The following is a 21562-nucleotide window of genomic DNA, read 5'->3' on the forward strand; positions in this document are numbered from 1 at the left end:
GTCCTATAGAGCGATCCTCCTTCAGTGCCGCTCCTTTGCTTTGATTTATGGCTCAGGCTATTATGCAGGCCGTGCTGGATACCACCCAGAATCTGTGTCCTACAATTCTGCAGAAGAGTGGCGTTCGGGACCGGCTGGTCCACACGATCTCTGAGCGAATCATCCTTCAGGATCGCCTCCACCTGAGCACCGTCTTGGACCAGCTGATCACCGATGTGTTCAGCAAGCTAACGTGAGTGAGAAAGTCTCTAGTATTTGTCACGTATTTGAAGTATAACCCACAAAACCAGCCAGGTCAGCCAGGCGCAGCAGCTGCTCCGCTATTGCTGGGGAGCAGCTACGGCACGTCGCCGAGATAAATGACTTCAGCTGGCACCAGGCCTTTGCTTCACTTCTAGCCTAGACAGCAGCACCAGAGGAACAAGCTGATACGAAGCATTTCTGTCCTGCTGTGAATTTACACAGCGCTTTACAAACGTAGATCCGGCGCGGTCCTTGCCCCGAAGAGCTTGCAGTGTAGGGGCAGGTATACACGTACAATGCTGCATTGGCACGGCTGTGCTGCTGTAGGGCTGTAATGAAGATGCTCTATGCCGACTGGCTCCAGGGTGCAGATTTCTCACAGCCCTGAGGGATGTAGTTATGCCAGAGTAATTCTGTAGTGTGGACCTGCCCTAAATAAGGCAAGCCAAGGCCTGGGGCAGCAAGGGTGTGGGGCCTGCTGAAGAGGCACAGGGAGAGGGTGGGGAGGAGCAGCTGGGGGGTGGGAGCAGGGCGGATGTTGGTGCATGCCCTGAAGAGGGAAAAGGAGCCAGAAGCCCAGTCTCTACGCTCACGTGCATGTGTAAATCCAGAGTAGCTCCCTTGTCCTAACTGGGAGCAGGATCTGCCCCCAAAGGGATCATTACGTGAGAAAACTGGAAAGCACGTGGGGCCAGGGGACCAGAGCATAGCGGTAGAGCGGGGGAGGTGACGGGGTGAGGACCAGGAGATCAATGTGAAAGACGTGGATTTTAATATCGATTCCCTGGATGTGCTGCCACCTCCGCTCTTCTCCGGCTGCCTGCAGCCGCCTAAATCACGAACTGCTGAGCCTGACAACCGCTCCCGAGCACAGGGAACGTCGTCAGCCAGAATAACGGGGTGTGGGCGGCAGCTAGCCGGGGCTGTTCCCCGTGGCCAGGCTGGGCAGCACCGAGTGAGGGGCAGGCAGCCGAGCTGCGGCTCTAGGACCTTCCAGCCTGTCATTGTCCGTGGGATTCCTGTCACGCAGCTGAGCCTGACGGGCCTGCGCTTCCCAGAGCCCTGCCCGCTGCGACCCGGCCCTGTGACACGTGTCACGCGGGGACTCCCCAGGGCAAACCAGGGACACCTGGAGCAGCGACCCGGCCCTGTGACACGTGTCACGCGGGGACTCCCCAGGGCAAACCAGGGACACCTGGAGCAGCGACCCGGCCCTGTGACACGTGTCACGCGGGGACTCCCCAGGGCAAACCAGGGACACCTGGAGCAGCGACCCGGCCCTGTGACACGTGTCACGCGGGGACTCCCCAGGGCAAACCAGGGACACCTGGAGCAGCGACCCGGCCGTGTGACACGTGTCACGCGGGGACTCCCCAGGGCAAACCAGGGACACCTGGAGCAGCGACCCGGCCCTGTGACACGTGTCACGCGGGGACTCCCCAGGGCAAACCAGGGACACCTGGAGCAGCGACCCGGCCCTGTGACACGTGTCACGCGGGGACTCCCCAGGGCAAACCAGGGACACCTGGAGCAGCGACCCGGCCCTGTGACACGTGTCACGCGGGGACTCCCCAGGGCAAACCAGGGACACCTGGAGCAGCGACCCGGCCGTGTGACACGTGTCACGCGGGGACTCCCCAGGGCAAACCAGGGACACCTGGAGCAGCGACTCGGCCCTGTGACACGTGTCACGCGGGGACTCCCCAGGGCAAACCAGGGACACCTGGAGCAGCGACCCGGCCGTGTGACACGTGTCACGCGGGGACTCCCCAGGGCAAACCAGGGACACCTGGAGCAGCGACCCGGCACTTGTGCGGGTGACGTTTCGTCACAGTTTTACGTCAGCCTGGCCAAACAGTAATAGCCCAGGCCTCGGATCTGCTTGTCCCCTTCCCCCCAGGAAGAGAGGGGAGCTGGTGTTGTATTCGTCTGTCAAGAGCAGGGTCGCCCCGCAGTGTATGGAGATAAACCTATCTCCTAGAACTGGAAGGGACCTTGAAAGGTCATCGAGTCCTGCCCCCTGCCTTCACTAGCAGGACCAAGTACTGATTTTGCCCCAGATCCCTAAGTGGCCCCCTCAAGGATTGAACTCGCAACCCTGGGTTTAGCAGGCCAATGCTCAAACCACTTGCTCACCACCTATGTAGTGAGCAAGTCCAGTGTAGCAGGGACCCCAATGCGGCTCCCTGCCTGGGCCAGCGTTCGTTGGCCTCCACTGGGATTTGCAGCTGAAGTGACAGATGGCTGCAGTGGTAGCATGTTGTTTTGGGCAGGCTGCTCCCTGGCACCAGTCTCCCCCCTCTCTGCATGTCAGGGCGTGGGCCTCCTCCCGAGGCTCTGCACCGTGCGTGTGGGGCAGTCCGTGATGTAGGACTATTCCCTTCTTCGCATACCCCCCAGCCTCCTTGCCCTGGGACTAGTCCAGCCAGCACCCCGCTGGGAAGGGCCATGTGAAAGGAGGATAAATCAGAGCAGAGTTCTCAGGCCAGGGCTGCTGCTTCACAGAAACTGGGTGCGTGAATTCTGTCGGGGAGTCAGACTCCATCAGGCCCTGTGTGGCTGATAACTCACTCCCACCATAACCTTGGGGGCGTCTGTCTGCAGGGCTAAATCGCTGGGCAGCAGTTCTCAGCTGCAGTGATTGGCTCCCCAGCTCCTACAAGTAGGCCTGGCTACTCTCTCCAGTTTGCTGTCTCTGAGCAAATGTATTTCATGTCCCCTGTGCAAATAAAATGCAGTCCCATTCCCCTCTCGCAGGTGTTCCCGGGCGTCCCCCTTACAGGATAGCTGGGCCAGCCCCAGGCCTGGGCTTAGCACTCATGCCAGCCTTTGACCTTCCTTTAAGGAGCTAGGGGCTTGCTCCTGAGAGGAGCAAAGCATCTACCCCTCTGCACCCCTCAGGGTCGCATCTCAGATCCAAACAGAGAATAACAGCGTCCCTCATGGGGTGGATGCAGCCTCCCAGTTCAAGGGGTGCGTTATACCACATCTAGCCCTGCTTCCCCCATTCCCCGGGGTGGGCAATTGCCATTGCAGCCCAGAGCAGGCAAAGCCAGTGGACTGGGCATCCCTGCCCCAGTGGTGGTGGCACAGGCTCCCTGTGCCTCCCCTCGCCCCACAGCTCCCTGCTGGCTGGACCAGAATAGCCTGGCTTGCACGTCCCTGCACTGCCCAAATCCCCCCCCCCCCCATGCTGGCTCAAGGCTTCCTGCCAGGCCCCCCCGTGCAGATTCTGGATCTGGGTGCCCGGCCACATGCGATGCATGCATGGGAGTTGCCAGGTGAGTGCTAACCAATCGAGTGCGCTCATAGTCCTCTCTCCGAGAATCCACACCTGTGTTTCAGTAACTGCTGGAGTGGAGTCCCTGACAAAGGAGTGCAGCATCGTTGTCCCCATTTTACAGATGGGGAAACTGAGGCAGGGAGGTGCAGTCACACGGTGAGCGTGTGGCAGAGTTGAGCCTAGAACCCAGGACTTGTAGGTCCCAGTCCCCTGCTCAATGCCCTAGACCAGGTCCAGGTTAAGGCTTCAAGGGTGTGTCAGTTGAAACAGCTTTTCTTAAATAAACAGGAAGTTGGTACCTTGGCACTCCCCCTGTCCCTGTGCCCCATTAGCTGCCGTAACACAACCGGCGACACTCGTACTGTGATATACACTATATTCCTCCCTAGCGGGAATGACCTCGGGCTGATGTGACAGAATGTAAATGGTCCTGCACCTAAGCTCTGGTCGGAGCTTCCAGATGGGGCTGGCCCTTGCTCTGATCTCGAATAACTTCTAGGCCTCAGTTACAGTATCAGATTGAGACAGGATTGACGCTGGGCCCGCAGTTCACGTTCCCTCCTTGGTTTAATTGCACGGAGGGTCTTGTGGGAGCTGCTTCCTGGGAACCCATCCCTTCACTTTCCTGCCATGCAGAAGGCTGAGCTGTTCCTCTGCCACAGGGCCTGGGCTGTGGGGGGTGACTCTGATTCCCCCCTTTCTGCCTGTGCCCCACTGCCTAGGAACCAAGTGCAGGCGATGTGAGGGCAGCAGTTTTGGCATGAGCAGTGTGTGTTGAGGCAAACTCTGCGTGGGTCTGCCCACTCCCTGCTGCTTGGCGGAGCGGTGCCCGGCGCCGCTTTCCCTTTGGCGGGGCAGAGAGCCCAGCTGGGTCTGTGCTTGGGCCGGACCCTGGTCCTGTGGGTGCCTGTTGCAGGGACCACACGCCCTAGGGCTGCCTGGCAAATCCACAAGCTGCTGGAATGGTCTGTGTCGGCCCTGCGGTTCCTGGCTCACTGTCAAACGTATTTGGGTCTGGAGAGCAGCTGTCACCCCCCACAGCCCAGCCTGAGCTTGCAGGGCCGGGCACAGCCCTGGTTTATAGGGCAGTACAAGGTCTAGTGCCCTCAGCCCCCTGGCCACCTGAGCGAGGGCAGGATGAGGCGAGGCTCTGGCCTTGTCCTTCCCCCCTCAGATTAGCCCGCAGTGCAGGGCTCCCGTTTGGATGGGGTTGAAGACTTTCCTCCTCCGGCACCCCAGGGGCTCCCTCGGGGTGGTGCACCACCCCCAACACGGCTGGGGAGCTCTGACCCTTCCTGTGGGGCTGCCCAGGCAAGGGGCTTGGAGCCCCTTGGAGTAATTAGCGCATGCAGAAGAGGCCGGTCTCGCTATCCCCATGAGCGGGAGGCCGAGGCGCGCTGGGAATCTGCGGCAGGGCTGGGGACGGATCCCAGGGCCGGTCAGGGCATTTCCTCCCCGCTTTCCTGGCTTCCTGTCCTGTGGCTTCGCTCCAGCGCCAGCCTTGCCCTCCACACTGCCCGGCAGGCTCTCTCCAGCGCCAGCTGCAGTGGCTGGAGGCTAGCTTGGCTTGAACTTCGAGGTGAGCTCTGTGGGCTGGGGGCTGTGTGTGCAGCGCCTGGTGCCACGGGACCCAGCCCACGGTTCGGGCTCTGAGCTCTAGTGCGGTGCAGAGACTGTGTGAGAGCAGGTGGGGGCCTGGTTAGCCCTGCCTCCCGGCCTGTTCTCTTGCATCTGTCCTGGCTGCAGCGCTGGCTTGCTGGGACGGGAACTGGCTGCTGTGGCCTTCCCTCTCCCCACTGCTCCCAGGGCTGGGGGGCTCCCCCCCCTCCCCCCGCCGCACTAACCCCCATCTCCTCTCGCAGCGAAATCAGGCTGTCTGTCATTGCGGCCGTGGCCGACGGGCTGATCGACGAGGTGCTGGAGGACCTGACAAGTGCTCAGTGCAGGCTGGTGAGTGGCCTTGTTTGTCGTCTCCTTCCTCCGGGGCCCTGCCTGGCAGAGAGGTGCCAACATGAGCGCACAGCCTCTCCCTTCTGCTCCTAGTGCTGGCGGCCACACGGGGGCCCAGTTCCTGGCACGGCCCCGGGGGTCTCAGGGTGCCCACTGTACTGGTGGGGCTAGACTGGGCTTGCCTGGCACGGGGCAGCTGAGTGCAGACTCTCCCCTGCTGCGGTCCCAGGCAGCTGCCAGGGCTAGTGCCCACAGCCGTGCCAGCCTTCGAAGGGGGCAAGGCTGGAGCTCTGGCTCTTGCCTCCTCTCCGTGGTCTGCACAGGGTGAGGCAGTTGGGCCCGTCCGCGGGCCCCAGAGGCACTGGGCCTGCCTCCGACTCGAGTCACCGCTCCACCACACTCCTCACCAAGGGCTCTGACTTAAAGCCACAATTAACCCCTGCCTTGCCAAGGCCATGGCCTTGGGCATTGCCCAGTCTAGTGACAGGGGAGCAGCTGTTCTGAACAGGGGCTGCAGAGTTTCCACTCACTGCTTTTCTCCTGGGCCGGCTTCTCCCCCAGGCATCCCCCTCCCCAGCAGAGCAGCTGGGCTTCTTGCCCTCCCCTTGCTATGGCACCATCCCAGGATTAACCCTTTGGTGTCATTATGCAAGGCATTGCATTTAGCCGTATGGAGTGGAAATCCATCAACCTCATGAAAAAACGCGTACAGATACAGACAGACATCATCTTCCTTTCCAAATGCAAGCCTTTGGTGCTATTTGTCTCCTGCCCCTTTCGGTGCGAGGGCCAGGAGCTGCCCCATGGCTGAGAGCGGTAAGGAATCGCCGGGGAAAGCCGACACCAGCTGGATTTGTGCCAGGTCCCCTTGTCTGAAGTGGGCTCTGCTGGCACCACAGCTGGGCTGCGAGGGGGAACCCTGCTCGCAATAGAAACATGGATGGCACGTCACTGGAACGCGTAAGGAGCAGGGCATTATTATACATGAATGTGCCCTGCCATGCTTCATCAGGGGGAATAATTTAAGTGCTACCTAATGGTTTTAGGCAGAAAATCTCCCCAAGCAAACTCCGGATCTTCATGTGCTACAGCCAGACAATCCTGAGGAGGAGGATTTTCTGCTAAGGAAGAGCAGGAATCTGCTGGATGTCGCTGAGCAAAGCTTTGCGGCTGAGGAGGTATGGCTGGTTTCCTTCTCTCCCCTTCATGCCGATGGCCAGGTTGACACAGTGGGTTAAAGATAGTAAATGAAGCTCCAGTAGACGGAGATGTTAAACCTTTCCCTGAGCTCTGAGCAATATTTATTGTGCTCAAGGGGGGCTGATCTGTCCAGATAAAGACAATTAAAATAACTGCTGGTATAATGGTTCATAGATTTGGGTGGTTCTCTGGAAGCGTTTGGGTTTTGATAGCCTTCCTGGGCCAGGATCAAACTCCATTGGCTTTGGGAAGTTAGGCACAAAGTGACCTGCATTTGCTGCAGGTGGTTTTTGACAGGTTCTAGCATCAGAAATGGCCCTGAGAAATTGCCATGTAGTCCTCAGATGCAGCAACCAAGCAGGGAGAAATGTTTTCAGCCACAAGGGACCTGCAACAGCTCTGCTGGGGGTCTGTGTAGATACCGTGTAATGATAAAATCCAAGAGCCATAGGTTTCAGGTGTGACCAGTCCTCATCCCATCTGGTCCGTTCAGATGCTATGCAAGTGTAGCTGACGGAGCCCATTTTAAACTGCAAATGTATCAGGCCCAAAGCCTGTAATGCAATTGCCAGATTTTGTTTTGTAATCGTGGCTTTTGCCATCTCAGCCCCCTCCAAGGCCTGGTTATTCAAGGATGGCGAATGGAATTGCTCTCCACTTGCAATTAGCCCCGCGCACGTTTTGCAGAGCACTGCACACTGAAAAGCAACATCTCCCCCTCTCTCTGCAGTATAAGATGGCTCTGAGGAGGAAAAACAAGCACTTCAGGAGCATCCGGCCCACGCCTGCCATGAGAAGTAAGGCCGATACAGAGACATTCTCTGCTTACAACCCTGTCTTGCTGTGAGTCAGTGGCTACTCTGACATCTGCAGGGTTGGTCATATGTAGGAGTCCATTGTGGCATCACAGATAATATCCAGGTGTCTATCATCAATCCCTGGCAGTGCAGGTGTCCGATGACTTAAATTCTGGGAGGGCGGGTGGAGGGAGAGGCCACAGAACCTAATTGAGGACAGGAGACAGCCTCTGGCCAAAGAGGGATGGGGTGCAGGTCAGATGGTCAAAATACAGGGACCCTGAGCAGAGAGGCCCGGAGAATGCCCGCTGCCTTAAGGAGGAATCCCAGGGGGCAGTGAACGTTGCCCAGCGGAACGCTGCCAGGATATACACAGGTCCCAGCCCCTGGCCAGCCGCGGAGCAGTCCTGGGATGGTGGTGCCAGTGACAGTGGCTAGTACTCAGCTCTCGGTCTCCTTGGTGGGATTTGTGGTGGTGCATTTCAGTTATGGACTCTAGAGACTGGCCTAAGACTGCAGGGTTGTTTCCCGCAGGTAGCCAAATAGATATGGGGTGGGCCTGACTTTTGACGCTTAGTGTGGTCTGGTTGGCGCAGACATTGCCCGGCCCCTGAACCAGACACAGGCTGCTTCTCCATTGAAGAGCTTTTTTGGTGACTTGCCGCATCTGGATCTAATCCTGCTCCAATAGAAGTCAATTGTAAAACTCCCATTGACTCCAATAGGAGCAGCACTAAGCCCTCTGCCCCGGCCATCTTGGGGCTTTGGCATTACCGGTTTCACTGGTAGCCTCACACCAGGTGTTGCTTTTGAGTTATGTTGCGACAAGTCACCGAGCCATGTCAGAATTACCCACAAGGCTGTTGGCGCCATGTGGATGCAGATGTGGGAAGGGATCTCACTTGCCTTTCCACCAGCTCGCATGGCTCCTGGCTCCAGAGAGCCAAACTCCACAGCTTCTGCGGGACAGAATGAACCTGGTATCTCTCTTGTGTGTGACCAATCCCAGCAGATCAAAGCCACGCTGATAGACAAATGTCTTGTTGCCTTGTCCCCAAAGGCTCCCTCAACACCTTGTGGTCACAGCCCTGTATTTTAGCCTGGTTTAGCTTCCAGGCCTCCGGATCAGCAGCGGGCTTGGTGCCAGTCAGCCTGGGACAGTGCTGGCATCACCGCCCATGTGGGGTCCTGCTGGCCCAGTTGGTCCACCTGCCCCGTGCTGCGAGGCGTGGTTTTAAGTTCCCCTCGAGTTCATGGGGAGGCGTAGTAGGAAGTGCCGGCTCCTTATTTAGCATAAAGTGCCTGGGGCCAGTGACAAGCTATTGTAAGGAATTGTGAAATGAGATGAAACCCCTCCTTTCCCAGGATGCCCTGGGGCAGCCCCATGAATATCTGCTTAGAAAGGCGCACATGTGGTTTTCAGCTCTCTCTGAGTAATAACCCCATGCGAGGCCTTTGTGACTCATGGCTCTGCTCTGGGGCAAGGAGAGAGACTTCTCGAGCCACGCAGCCCTACCGCTGAGCCCCGTTGCTGCCTGCTGGAGCCCCAGGTTCATTTAGGGCTTGGGAGAATCTGAAAATCACTGCTAGTGCTTTGTCCCACGGGGGGAGCGTTTCCCATTGGCTGGGACGGTAGCAATAAGCTTTATCTGATTTAGCCCACGGACAGTTGCAGGGAGATGTTACTACTTCCCTGCTCCGAGGGGAAGGTCTGTCCAGTGCACCATGTAGATCAGGTGGATGCGTCTCAAACGATGGTAGAACACACGCTGAGAAGCTGCGGTGCTCGGAGAGATGGGCGTGGCTGCCATCTCTCCATGGCGACGCTGACAGAGCAGCTTTTGTCAGCTCCAGGTCGTCCAGCTGGGCCTCACCTCAGAGGAGAGCTGGGCAGAGGTGGCCAGAGCGTGGCCCTGAGCTACCTGCCCCCTTGTTCACCTTCCATACGGAGGGGAAACCCATGGAGACTGCGCTTCCCAGCATTCATTGCTCCATTTTGAGCTGAGGGAGTGGCTAGGGGTGGACAAACTCACCTGAATCTTTCCCCTTCCCAGGCACCAAACCTGGCCTAAACCTGCCATCAGCTGGTCGGGAGGGTCCCAAACCAGAGAGCCATGCGAGCAGCCCCCATTACCCTGGCATTGGGAGCAGGGGTCTGGGAGAATGGAGCCGGCCTGATGGCTTTGTTGAGACCATTTCTCTCCATAGCTGTATCTGTCCTGTCTCCAGGCAGGGACTGAGTGGCCTGTTTCCAGGCTGTGTGCTAACAATCTACTCCATCCCTTACGTCCGGCTACGCAGCAATCACAGGTGTGTTTGCAGCATGTGTAGCAGACCCGAGCTAGCGCTGACTGAGCCAACTTGCTAAAAATAGCAGCATAGCTGTGCCGCCCAGCTTAGCTGCCTGCGTACCAATCTGGGAGCCTGGGCACGTAGTCGGGTGGCTAGCTCATGCCATCGCCCATGCCACTGTGGCTGTGCTGCTGTTTTCAGTGAGCTGGTTTGACCAAAGTCCATGCCTGCCTGGGCTGCAGTCACCCTCCGATTGCAGCGCAGAGAGAGCACAGGGAGCTTTGTAGCAGGTCAGCCCCAGGTGTTATTGCCACAGAACCTGGCCAGCTGGAAAAATGGATTTGCTTAAAGGGAAGCTTTCAGCAGGCAAAACATCCTGTATGAATATCCTCACCCAACAACTTTGTTCGCCGGAGTCACTGTCTGCTGCAATGTAACAGGAGCAGAACCTCCCCCAAGGGCGCTTAGAGCTGGAGGGAGGAAGGCCTGGGCTGGGCTCCCCTGTGAAACTCTGACCCGTTGCTTTGCAGTGAAAGGAGAAGGTTTGACTGTGCCAGGATTGCAAACGTCCCGGGCTCGAGCTGCATGTGTCCCTCTCCAAGGAGTGGAATCCCTCTCTGCAGCCTACGCCCCAAGCCGCTGCTCCTTCAGGATCCTGATGGGGGGAGGGTTAGCCCTGAACCCCAACTATTGGTGTCCTGTCCATCATTTATTTTGCCCACGTGATGGAATAAACGAGCCAACAGGGAGGTTGGGTGCATGTGACTCTCTCACACTCACACACCTTAGTGAACTCAAAGGGTTTCATTGCAAATCCAGCAGCTGGGAATGTGCCCTGGGTGTGGGACCATTCCTGGGGATATCCACTGAGTGCGTGGCACTCTGTCTTTTGGGGCAACTGTCAAACAGCTGTGGTTCCTTGTTTCATGGTGACGCAAGGATAAATCCAGGAGTTGCTTGTAGAAGGTTCCACGTTCTGCCTTCACTCCAGCGGTTTTCCAAGCTCGTGTGAGCGAGCCAACCCAGTGGAGATGGCTCCCAACAATGTCAGTGAAGGAGGCAGCATCTGATGGCATTTGGCCTGCCTTCCCCTTCCCTGCAGTCTGTGCTGGGAAGCCAGACTCCTGGTGACAGTATCGCTTGACAGGAGCTCACTGGAGGAACGAGGAGGAGGAGGTGACCCGTCCTCTGTCACATTATCCGTCAGGACCCAGGTGTTTGGCAGAAGCAGGGTCCGATCCTGGCGTGATTCCGAGTCTTGCTCCGGAGGGATTCGCTGGCTGTGTATCGCCCAGCCCAGTGACAGCGTCATGGGTCCCACCGTGGGAGAGAGTGTTGACCATCGGGGCCCTGAATAGGCCCCAGCGCACAGTGAGGAAATCCAGAGCCAGCAGCAGCCTCTGTAATGCAAATAAAAGCAGGCAGAATGCCGCCGAGCCCTTGCTGCTCTAACAACAGGCACCGACTCTGCCACCTGCCCTCACCGCACAGCATCTGCAGCGGCCGGATTTACCTTTCCTGGCAAAAATAGAAGCAGCCCCTGGATTTCCACTCAGGTTCATGCCTGGGTCTCCGTGGCAATGCGTTCACGCTGCAGGGTATTTATTCCCACGCCGGCTCTGGGGCGTTTTCTTGTCAGATTTCCAAGGTTTCTGCTCGTGTTTTTTCCCAAAAACCTTTTGTTACTTGAGTTACTTTGGGCTGCAAGAGGACAACTCTGCAAAGGACCAGATCCTGCCATATCTGTTAGCATCGCCCCTGCAGCCGCAGCCATATCCTTGCAGTATGCTTGGGTCTAGCCCCTTCTGCTCCAGAGTGGGGGGCTGTGCTTGGGGAGTGGGGTTGGCTGCCCCGGCAGCTTGTGGACTCCTGGGGTATGTGCTGCAATGGGGCAGCATAGCTAGGCCGTGTACCATTTCTAGCATGTGGGGTCTTGGTATTACCACAACCAGCTAGAGGACAGCAGCCATGGAGGAGCACCGGTGGCTCCTCTTACTTCCCTCTTACTGGAAGACCGGGCTCTGGTGTTCGAGCATTCACAGCTACCAGTACTGGGATTATATGTGCCTCTAAAAACAAGGAGCTGATGAAGCTCACGGCACCTTCCGTTCTCTCCTAAAGGGCAGAGAGCGTCTTTTGCCGGTGAGTGGGACACGACGGGGCGCAGGAGTTAAACTCATTCCAGTGGGGCTGCTGGTCCCTGCTCTGTGGGGAACGGGCTTCTCTTTGCATCTCCCTGCATGGGCTGGCAAAGGTTGGAGCAGTCGTGGAGACAGTGTGCCCAGCCTGCAGGAGAGGGAGTGAAGCAACCTGCCAACTGGAAGGTGGAACCTAGGATGTTAAAGGAGGAAATAGAGGTTGCTTGGGCCTGTGAGCTCCATGAGTCCCTTAAACGTACACTTGCCAGTTATAAGGAACATCAGAATGGCTGTACTGGGTCAGACCAATGGTCTGTCTAGCCCAGTGTCCTGTTTTATGATGCCAGGTGCTTCAGGGGGCATGAACAGAACAGGCAATCGTCGAGTGATCCATCCCCTGTTGTCCGCTCCCAGCTTCTGGCAGTCACAGGCTAGGGACACCCAGAGCATGGGGTTGCATCCCTGACCATCTTGGCTAATAGCCACTGATCCTACATAAACTTAGCTAATTCTTTTTAGAACTTAGTTATACTTTTGGCCTTTACAACATTCCGTGGCAACAAGTTCCACAGACTGACTGTGCGCTGTGTGAAGAAGAACTTCCTTTTGTTTGATTTATATTTGCTGCCTGTTCATTTCAGTGGGTGACCCCTGGGTTCTTGTGTTGTGTGAAGGGGTAAATAACACTTCCCGATACACTTTCTCCACACCAGTCATGATTTTATAGACCTCTCTCATCCCACCCTTAGTTGTCTCATTTCCAAGATGAACATTCCCAGTCTTATTAATCTCTTCTCATAGGGAAGCTGTTCTGTACCCTGAATCATTTTTGTTGCCCTTCTCTATATCTTTTCCAATTCTAATACAGCTTTTTTGCAATGGGGTAACCAGAACTGCACGCAGTATCAAGATGTGGGCGTACCATGGATTTATATAGAGGCAATATGATATTTTCTGTCTTATTATCTATCCCTTTTTTAATGGTTCCTAACATTCTGTTCACTTTTTTGACTGCCACTGCACATTGCATGGATGTTTTCAGAGAGCTACCCACAATGACTCCAAGATCTCTCTTTTGATTGGTAATTGCTAATTCAGACCCCATCATTTTGTATGTGTAGTTGGGATTATGTTTTCCAATGTGCATTACTTTGCATTTATCAACATTGAATTTCATCTGCCATTTTGTAACCCTGTCACCAGTTTTGTGAGATCCTTCTGTAGCTCTTCACCGTCTGCCTTGGACTTAACTATCTTGAGTAGTTTTGTGACATCTGTAAACTTTGTCACCTCTCTGTTTACCCCTTTTTTCAGATTGTTTACGAATATATTGAATAGGACAGGGCCCAGTACAGACCCCTGAGGGACACCACTATTTACCTCTCTCTATTCTGAAAACTGACCATTTATTCCTACCCTTTGTTTCCCATCTTTTAACCAGTTACTGATCCATGCGAGGACCTTCCCTCTTATCCCAGTCTAGTGCCAGAATCCATTGCTCCATGTTCCTAGCCCAAGGGGCTCTCTGTACATAATGTACCACGTGGGACTGCAGGTGCAGGCAGGGCGAGGTGGCTGCCAGGGCAGAGAAGATCCTTCCCACATGGAGCATTTTCAGTGTAGCATCAGCCACTCAGCAGCAAACCGTTCCCACTGGGGACCCAGGTGTGCACTCTGTCCCTGCCAACGCTGGGCCCCTGAATGGGCTGCCTTAAGGCAGCAGGCTGCTCTGTGGTGCCTGCTGGAGCCCCCACATGTGGCACTGGAGTGCCTGGATTAGAAGATGTGCCCCCTATCCAGGGGGCCTGCAGTGCTAAGCTCTTTGCACTGGCAGCAGTTCAGTCGGGCACGGCCCCTCTCTACCCTCCTCGTGAGAGCTGCTGGCTCATTTGAGAATGGTTCTGGTGGCCCAGCAGTGGGAACCCCAGCTCCTGCTCCCCTCCTGGAACTGGTCTCTCTCTCCTTCCCCACCAGCTGGCTACAGCTGAGGAAGGGACTGACTTAAGAAAGCAAACGCCATTGAACCCAGCAAGGAAATGCTACCTGCTAGTGGCCCCCTTTCTGGCTGCCCCAGGCCCCTGATCTCCCGCTCAGCGCTGCGTCAGCACAGAGCTGATCATGCACTGCCACACGGTATTTAACTGCATGTTTAACTCCGGTATGAAACTGCAGAAAAACCTGACAGTCTCTGGATTAAGTTTAGAAGTGTGAGCAACAAGGGTGATGTTGTGGTGGGAGTCTGCTATATCTCCCTGGTCTGGTGGTTTGAGGTGAACAAGGCTTTCTTCAGGCAACTAACAGGTCCTGGTTCTCATGGGAGACTTCAATCACCCCGATATCTGCTGGAAGAGCAATACAGCGGTGCACAGACAATCCAGGAAGTTTTGGGAAAGTGTAGGGGACAATTTCCTGGTGCAAGTGCTGGAGGAACCAACTAGGAGCAGAGCTCTTCTTGACCTGCTGCTTACAAACCAGGAAGAATTAGTAGGGGAAGCAAAAGTGGATGGGAACTTGGGAGGCAGTGACCACGAGATGGTCGAGTTCAGGATCCTGACACAAGGAAGAAAGGAGAGCAGCAGAATATGCACCCTGGACTTCAGAAAAGCAGACTTTAACTCCCTTAGGGAGCTGATGGGCAGGATCCCCTTGGAGAATAACATGAGGGGGAAAGGAGGCCAGGAGAGCTGGCTGTATTTTAAAGAATCCTTATTGAGGTTGTGGGAACAAACCATCCCGATGTGTAGTAAGAATAGTACATATGGCAGGCGACCAGCTTGGCTTAACAGTGAAATCCTTGCTGATCTTAAACGCAAAAAAGAAGCTTACAAGAAGTGGAAGATTGGACAGATGACCAGGGAGGAGTATAAAAATATTGCTAGAGCTTGCAGGGATGTAATCAGGAAGCCCAAGGCACAATTGGACTTGCAGCTAGCAAGGGATGTTAAGAGTAACAAGAAGGGTTTCTTCAGGTATGTTAGCAACAAGAAGGTGGTCAGGGAAAGTGTGGGCCCCTTACTGAATGGGGGAGGCAACCTAGTGACAGAGGATGTGGAAAAAGCTAATGTACTCAATGCTTTTTTCATCTCTGTCTTCACGAACAAGGTCAGCTCCCAGACTACTGCATTGGGCAGCACAGCATGGGGAGGAGGTGACCAGCCCTGTGTGGAGAAAGAAGTGGTTCAGGACTATCTAGAAAAGCTGGACGAGCACAAGTCCATGGGGCTGGATGCGCTGCATCCGAGGGTGCTAAAGGAGTTGGCGGATGTGATTGCAGAACTACTGGCCATTATCTTTGAAAACTCCTGGCGATTGGGGGAGGTCTCGGATGACTGGGAAAAGGCTAATGTAATGCCCATCTTTAAAAAAGGGAAGAAGGAGGATCCGGGGAACTACAGGCCAGTCAGCCTCACCTCAGTCCCTGGAAAAGTCATGCAGATGATCCTCAAGGAATCAATTTTGAAGCACTTGGAGGAGAGGAAAGTGATCAGGAACAGTCAGCATGGATTCACCAAGGGCAAGTCGTGGCTGACTAACCTAATTGCCTTCTATGAGGAGATAACTGGCTCTGTGGATGAGGGGAAAGCAGTGGATGTGTTATTCCTGGACTTTAGCAAAGCTTTTGATACGGTCTCCCACGGTATTCTTGCCAGCAAGTTAAAGAAGTATGGGCTGGATGAATGGACTGTAAGGTGGATAGAAAGCTGGCTAGATCGTCGGGCTCAACGGGTAGTGATCAATGGCTCCATGTCTAGTTGGCAGCCGGTATCAAGCAGAGTGCCCCCAGGGTCGGTCCTGGGGCCGGTTTTGTTCAATATCTTCATTAATGATCTGGAAGGTGGCCTGGATTGCACCCTCAGCAAGTTCGTGGATGACACTAAACTGGGGGGGAGAGGTAGATAAGCTGGAGGGTATGGATAGGATCCAGAGTGACCTAGACAGATTGGAGGATTGGGCCAAAAGAAATCTGATCAGGTTTAACAAGGACAAGTGCAGAGTCCTGCACTTGGGACGGAAGAATCCCATGCACTGCTACAGACTAGGGACCGAGTGGCTAGGCAGCAGTTCTGCAGAAAAGGACCTAGGGGTTACAGTAGACGAGAAGCTGGATATGAGTCGACAGTGTGCCCTTGTTGGCAAGCAGGCCAACGGCATTTTGGGCTGTATAAGTAGGGGCATTGCCAGCAGATCGAGGAACGTGATCGTTCCCCTTTATTCGACATTGGTGAGGTCTCATCTGGAGTACTGTGTCCAGTTTTGGGCCCCATACTACAAGAAGGATGTGGAAAAATTGGAAAGAGTCCTGCGGAGGGCAACAAAAATGATTAGGGGACTGGAGCACATGGCTTATGAGGAGAGGCTGAGGGAACTGGGATTGTTTAGTCTGCAGAAGAGAAGAATGAGGGGGGATTTGATAGCTGCTTTAAACTACCTGAAAAGGGGGTTCCAAAGAGGATGGATCTAGACTGTTCTCAGTGGTAGCAGATGACAGAACAAGGAGTAATGGTCTCAAGTTGCAGTGGGGGAGGTTTAGGTTGGATATTAGGAAAAACGTTTTCACTAGGAGGGTGATGAAGCACTGGAATGGGTTACGTAGGGAGCTGGTGGAATCTCCTTCCTTAGAGGGTTTTAAGGCCTGGCTTGACAGAGCCCTGGCTGGGATGATTTAGTTGGGGATTGGTCCTACTTTGAGCAGGGGGTGGGACTAGATGACCTCCTTAGATCCCTTCCAACCCTGATATTCTATGATTCAATGTAGCAAGGAGGGCCGTGCTGGAGAGTCTGAGCAATGTGGACTCTCTGGAGCATGTGCGGTCAGGTCAGTAGAAATACTAGCCGTGGTGCAGCTGCCTTCCTGAGGTCTGTCTGTCCGTCTGCATGTGATGGGGGTAGGTAACGTGCAGCACTCCAGATTGGCTGCCTATTGCCTCTCAGAGGAGAGACGCTCACCCTGGTACCTTGCTTATGCTGCTGACCAGACACAGGCCCTGATACTGCAGTTGGAGCCACGCGGTGGGCCCCAGCACTGCATGGGGTCTGATCGGAGTCGCTGGTCTGTGTGGGCACAGGGTTTGCCCTTGTGGTTCTGATGGCAGGAGCGCAGGCTGGTTCCGGAGCAGCCGTTTTTGAGTGGTGTCGATCCTACCCGGGCCACTGCCAGCTGCAAAGGTGATGGGAACCTCTTCACCGCCAGCGGGCATCCAGGCTCCAGAGAGAGGGTGCTGGCCCAGGCCACCAAAGGGCAGTGCTGACCTGACCCGCCCTCCGCCATAGAGCTTCTCTGGCAGGAGCATAACATTGCGTCTGCACAACGGAACCCCTGGGGGTGGGAGGCCGGGGCATCCCTCTAAATCAGCATTTATTCCAGCCCTTCCGGGGGTGAATTCCCCTGGAGCACAGGGAAGGGGGACTCGGTCGATCTGCCCCACCAATTGCAGCTCCCCCCGGGGGTACTCTGCTGGGTTGTGATTAACCTCTATTGGAGTGTGTGCTGTTTCAGGGTAATACGGTATCACCGATAAAACGATTGTTAATTATTATTAGTTGTGTTTACCAGAGTGCCTGGGATCCCTAGCCAGGACCCCGCTGTGTCAGGCGCTGCACAGCCACAGAACAAGGAAACAGCCCCTGCCCCAAGACCTCATGTCCAACACGCTAGCCTGTTAGCCCAAGCTGGTTGGAACTGAAAGCATCACACGTGTTATCGGTCCATGACCTGCCTGCATTTTGTGTTTAAAATTCACTGAGGGAAGCAAATGCCGCCTAGCTAAACTGGGCTCTGTTTGAATCGAGTCTTGCTAGTTTTGTCCACTTAAAAGTTAAAAGGAGAGCAGCGATTTCTCCCCTGGCCGCTCTTCAGCTGCCCATGCCCAGAGTGGGCGCAAGCCCTGACCAGTGCCCTACTGACACGCACAAAAGTCTGCCCGGATGCTGCCAGCCCTGGGAGCACGAGCTCCTGCCGATCCCCGGGGAAGTTCTGTGCATGGAAGACCTGGCAGGATCAGGCCCAGAACTAACAGCAAGTCAGTTCCAAGAGGATAATGCACAAGCTACTCCCACTGTCCGTGGCAGTTTTGCAAACTGTGTGGCAAGGTTTATTTTTTCCCTGTGGTGAGCATGCTAGCCGTGATCTGCTAGGCTCTCTCTGAGCTGCTTGTGTAATAATCTCCCCGTGGCAGGAAACCCTGCGCAGGGACAGCGTTCCGCCTGTGTCAGATTTTCAAAGGTTTTCTCCACCTTCTCCCCCACCCCTCCAGGTCGGTCGGAGCTCGATCTTCAGGCAGAGGCAGAAGATAAGGAGATTGGAACTCACCAGGCTCTGCTGTCAGTCAGCTGTGCCTCTCTGAAGTCACGCCCTGCCTCCACAAAGGATGCTGAGACTGGAAGCAGTTTGCTTCCTTTCCCAGAGCCTGCACCCACACAATCCCTTATGGACCTGCCAACTGAGGGAGAGAAACTGGAGCACTACACCCGAGCTAGGCCCCGACCCCACCGCAGGAACAAGCAGCCTCCAAGCAAGCCCCATGTAAGCCCGCTTTTCATTTTTTAATCAGGCAGGGCTTAATTATGTGGTGGGGAAATATCTTTAATCAGCATTTATTCCAGCCCGGAAAGATGAAGCACAGTGAACAGCAGCTGCTTTATTATGCAGTCATCCGCTGAGCTTCGGCTGCTGCTGGTTTTCCCCTTAGAGGAGGAGGTTGTGGGCGAGGGTCTGTGGGGTTTGTGTGTTGCCGGTGGATTGCTAAAATCTTTCCTGAGATGCTGCAGCTACATTGTAGTTGTGACAAGCAGAGAAGCTGCAGGCTGCATGCAGGGGCTTTGCCCATTTGCAGTGTCGCTTTCTGTCTGAGAATATTGATTTGAACCTTTTGGGCCGTCTGGAAAGTCTCTGGTGGGGCGTATTTACCACCTACCGGAGCCTTCAGCAAAACTGGGCAATTTGCTTCAACTCTTAGATGCTTGTTTGCCCCAAGAATACACTGGCTTGGTGAGAAGGCCCTTACCCTTTTGAAGGGATTTGGAATTAACCGTGTCTTTTCCACAGTAAAAATGCTCACTGCCTGGTATCCGGCTCTGATACTTCTGACTCATTTGATTAGTTTCAAAAGTGACAGGATCTGCCCCCTTTCCGTCAATCAGTTCATTTATAACTCAGCCTTAGGCCTTGGGGGAAGGCAAAATAACTTCGGGGGGCTGTGGAGTTAGAGCCTAAGTCAAGCAAGAGATCACCGTTTCTGGAGGAGCTGGGTAGTCATTTAGGCCAGACTAGCCCATCTCACGGCGGGATGGTTTTAAAAAGCTGAGGAGCAGAGTTTGGTTCCCTTGTCAAGCTGTTTCTGTTAATCGATCATCGGCTTCATTTTCAAAGCAGGGGATTCTGTCTCCATGCAGAACGCACCCAGGGTTTGCCCTGCACACAGGGAGAGTCTGGTGCTCCCAGCCCCTCCTGGGAGAAGCGTCAGCTGTCGGTGCAGGGTGCGTGGCAGGGCTCAGAGCCCCATCCGTGGGCTTTGTTCTGAGCGAGGGTAATGGCGGTGGTGCCCCTCCAGGTTCCCAGTGGTAGAGGTCTGGCCCGCTCCAGGCTTCATGTCCGAGGAGGTGCGGCCCACCCTCAGCACCCCGCTCCGCACCGACGCCACCTCCCTGGCACGTAGGGGACACAGAGGGTCCCTTTGCACAGCCCACCCTCTGCCAAGGGTGAATTCCGCCCCGGGACCTGCCTGGCATCAAACCTGGCACCTGCATTCCGAGCTCTGCAGAGCTGCCACCTGGCGCGGGCGTTCGGAGAGTCCCTGGCTGAGGGCCAGCACTGGGCACTGGGAATCGCACTGGGCTGGCCTCTCAGAGGCATGCTTTAGGCATATCCTGTGGGCCAAAGGGGATGGATGGGATTTTACCAGAGGGTTCAGCAGGCTGCCGCTAATTTGACTTCTCTCCAGTGTCAGGGTTAGTGGCTGTGTCCCTGCTCTGCGGCTGTTCTGGCAGACAGGGTACCCCTCTGACCTTCCCTCTCTTCCATTGGGGCCCAGCAGACACAGCCAGAGGGAGGTAACTCTGGCATCAAGCAGGGGCTGTGTGTTTACACACGGCGCAGGGCGGTGGTCAGCCAGGCGTCCGAGGTCTAACACCGTGAACCCAAAGGGAGAATCGCTTTGATTGGAGAGAAACGGTTCCTGCTCCTTATTGAGCCTGAGATGATAGAAGTCTTAACGGCCTCTTCCCAGAGACACAGTTCCTCGTGTCGGTGAGAGCCGGGCAAGCTCCAGCCTCCAAAGAGGAAAGGCTCTTTCGGGTCTCTTCTTTCTCCCTGCACCACCGAGACCCAGGAACCTCCCCTGGAGCGTTCCCCCGAGATTTCACTGGGCTCAGACCTGGCATGTGCACAGCATCCGGGACCTGCTGCCTGTACCGGGGCTCACCTCTTAGGCGGCTAGGGCTTGCCAGCCCTGATTACAGAGTGAGGGACCCCTGGGGTGGCTCTAGAAAGGGCAACAGGGGGCTGCACAACGGGCGATGCTCCAGAAGCTCTGGTCGAGTCTGCAGTGTGAGGAACGGCTCCTGCAGGGAAGACCTGAGACCAGGGGAGTTGCCCTAGGCAGGGAGGCCTGCGAGAGACCCTGACCCAGGGGAGAGCCTGCAGAGGCCCCAGCCAGGAAGGCCTGGGAGGAGAAAGAGAAAGCTTGGGTTGGGGGCCTTAGGACTAGACTTGGTTTGGGGAGTGGAGGGTTTTGATGGTTTATTTTATAGTGATAAGCCCAGGCCCCAAGAAGGGGTATTTTTGCCCAAGAAAAAACCTGGAGGGAAGTTTTATTTGAAAAGTCCAAGAGGGGAAATGGAGGCCGGCTGCCTCTAGGGTGACCCCAGACCACGGGGGGTGCATGGGAGGCTGCTGGCCTGGTTCCACTGTCTCACTAACTAGCAAGCTATACTAGCGGTACAGTCAGGCCCCAGGCCTGCACAGCTGCTGAGTATGACGGTGATCATCTTGACACATCTCCTCCACACGAAAGAGGATGAGTTCCCTCCCATGCTGCCTGGTCTAGCAGCGAGTTACTCCTACAGACAGGGACAGGCCCAAGGGACCGGCACGGCACTGCCTTTGGACTGCAGGGTTTTCTAGTCCGCTCCAGGCAGGAGAGAGTCCTTACGGGTTAGAATATTGCCTGAGCATTCGGCTAGGGCCGTCTCTGATGGATGTGATGTGCAAGTGGATGCTTAACACTGGCACCGCTCTCCAGAGGCATAAATAATGGTGGAATGAAAAGCTGGTATGGATTTAAACGCCAGCAAAGAAGAAATAGCCTTGTGCTTGTCAACTGCAAGCCATCGACCCTGTGCAACTCACGGGACTGGCCTGGGGTTGGACTGATGAGAATACCTAGCGCTGATGGATCTTGTTTCTGTCTGTCCCGTGGAGACGGCGGGCCAAGGTCTGCCCTTGGAGCTGTAGGCACCCTTCTAACGGAGTCACTGCAGCTTGTCCCAGTGTGCCAGGGACTTGACCGAACTTTGTCCTTTCCCAAGCTGCCCCCCCTTGCCTTGGTCCGGACGAAGCACTTCAGCGTCTGCCCCTTGCAACGTCTGGTTTTGTTGTGCCGCGCCCTCCTTGCTCTGCAGCTGCTGCTCATTAGCCAGGTTCTCTGCACGGTGCCTTTGGC

The 21562-nt window shown here is 55.5% G+C and overlaps 1 protein-coding gene across 1 annotated transcript in view; it reads left to right on the forward strand.

Annotated features, from left to right (window-relative positions):
• CARMIL2 (capping protein regulator and myosin 1 linker 2) overlaps nt 1-21562 on the forward strand; it is a 138205-nt gene that overhangs the window by 72809 nt on the left and 43834 nt on the right. The window contains 5 exon segments of the mRNA XM_054048586.1: nt 57-232; nt 5389-5476; nt 6523-6654; nt 7407-7473; nt 18158-18426. Coding sequence (XP_053904561.1) covers nt 57-232; nt 5389-5476; nt 6523-6654; nt 7407-7473; nt 18158-18426 — 732 coding nt within the window.

Source organism: Malaclemys terrapin, chromosome 14, assembly GCF_027887155.1.
Source record: "Malaclemys terrapin pileata isolate rMalTer1 chromosome 14, rMalTer1.hap1, whole genome shotgun sequence".
NCBI classification, from domain to species: Eukaryota; Metazoa; Chordata; order Testudines; family Emydidae; genus Malaclemys; species Malaclemys terrapin.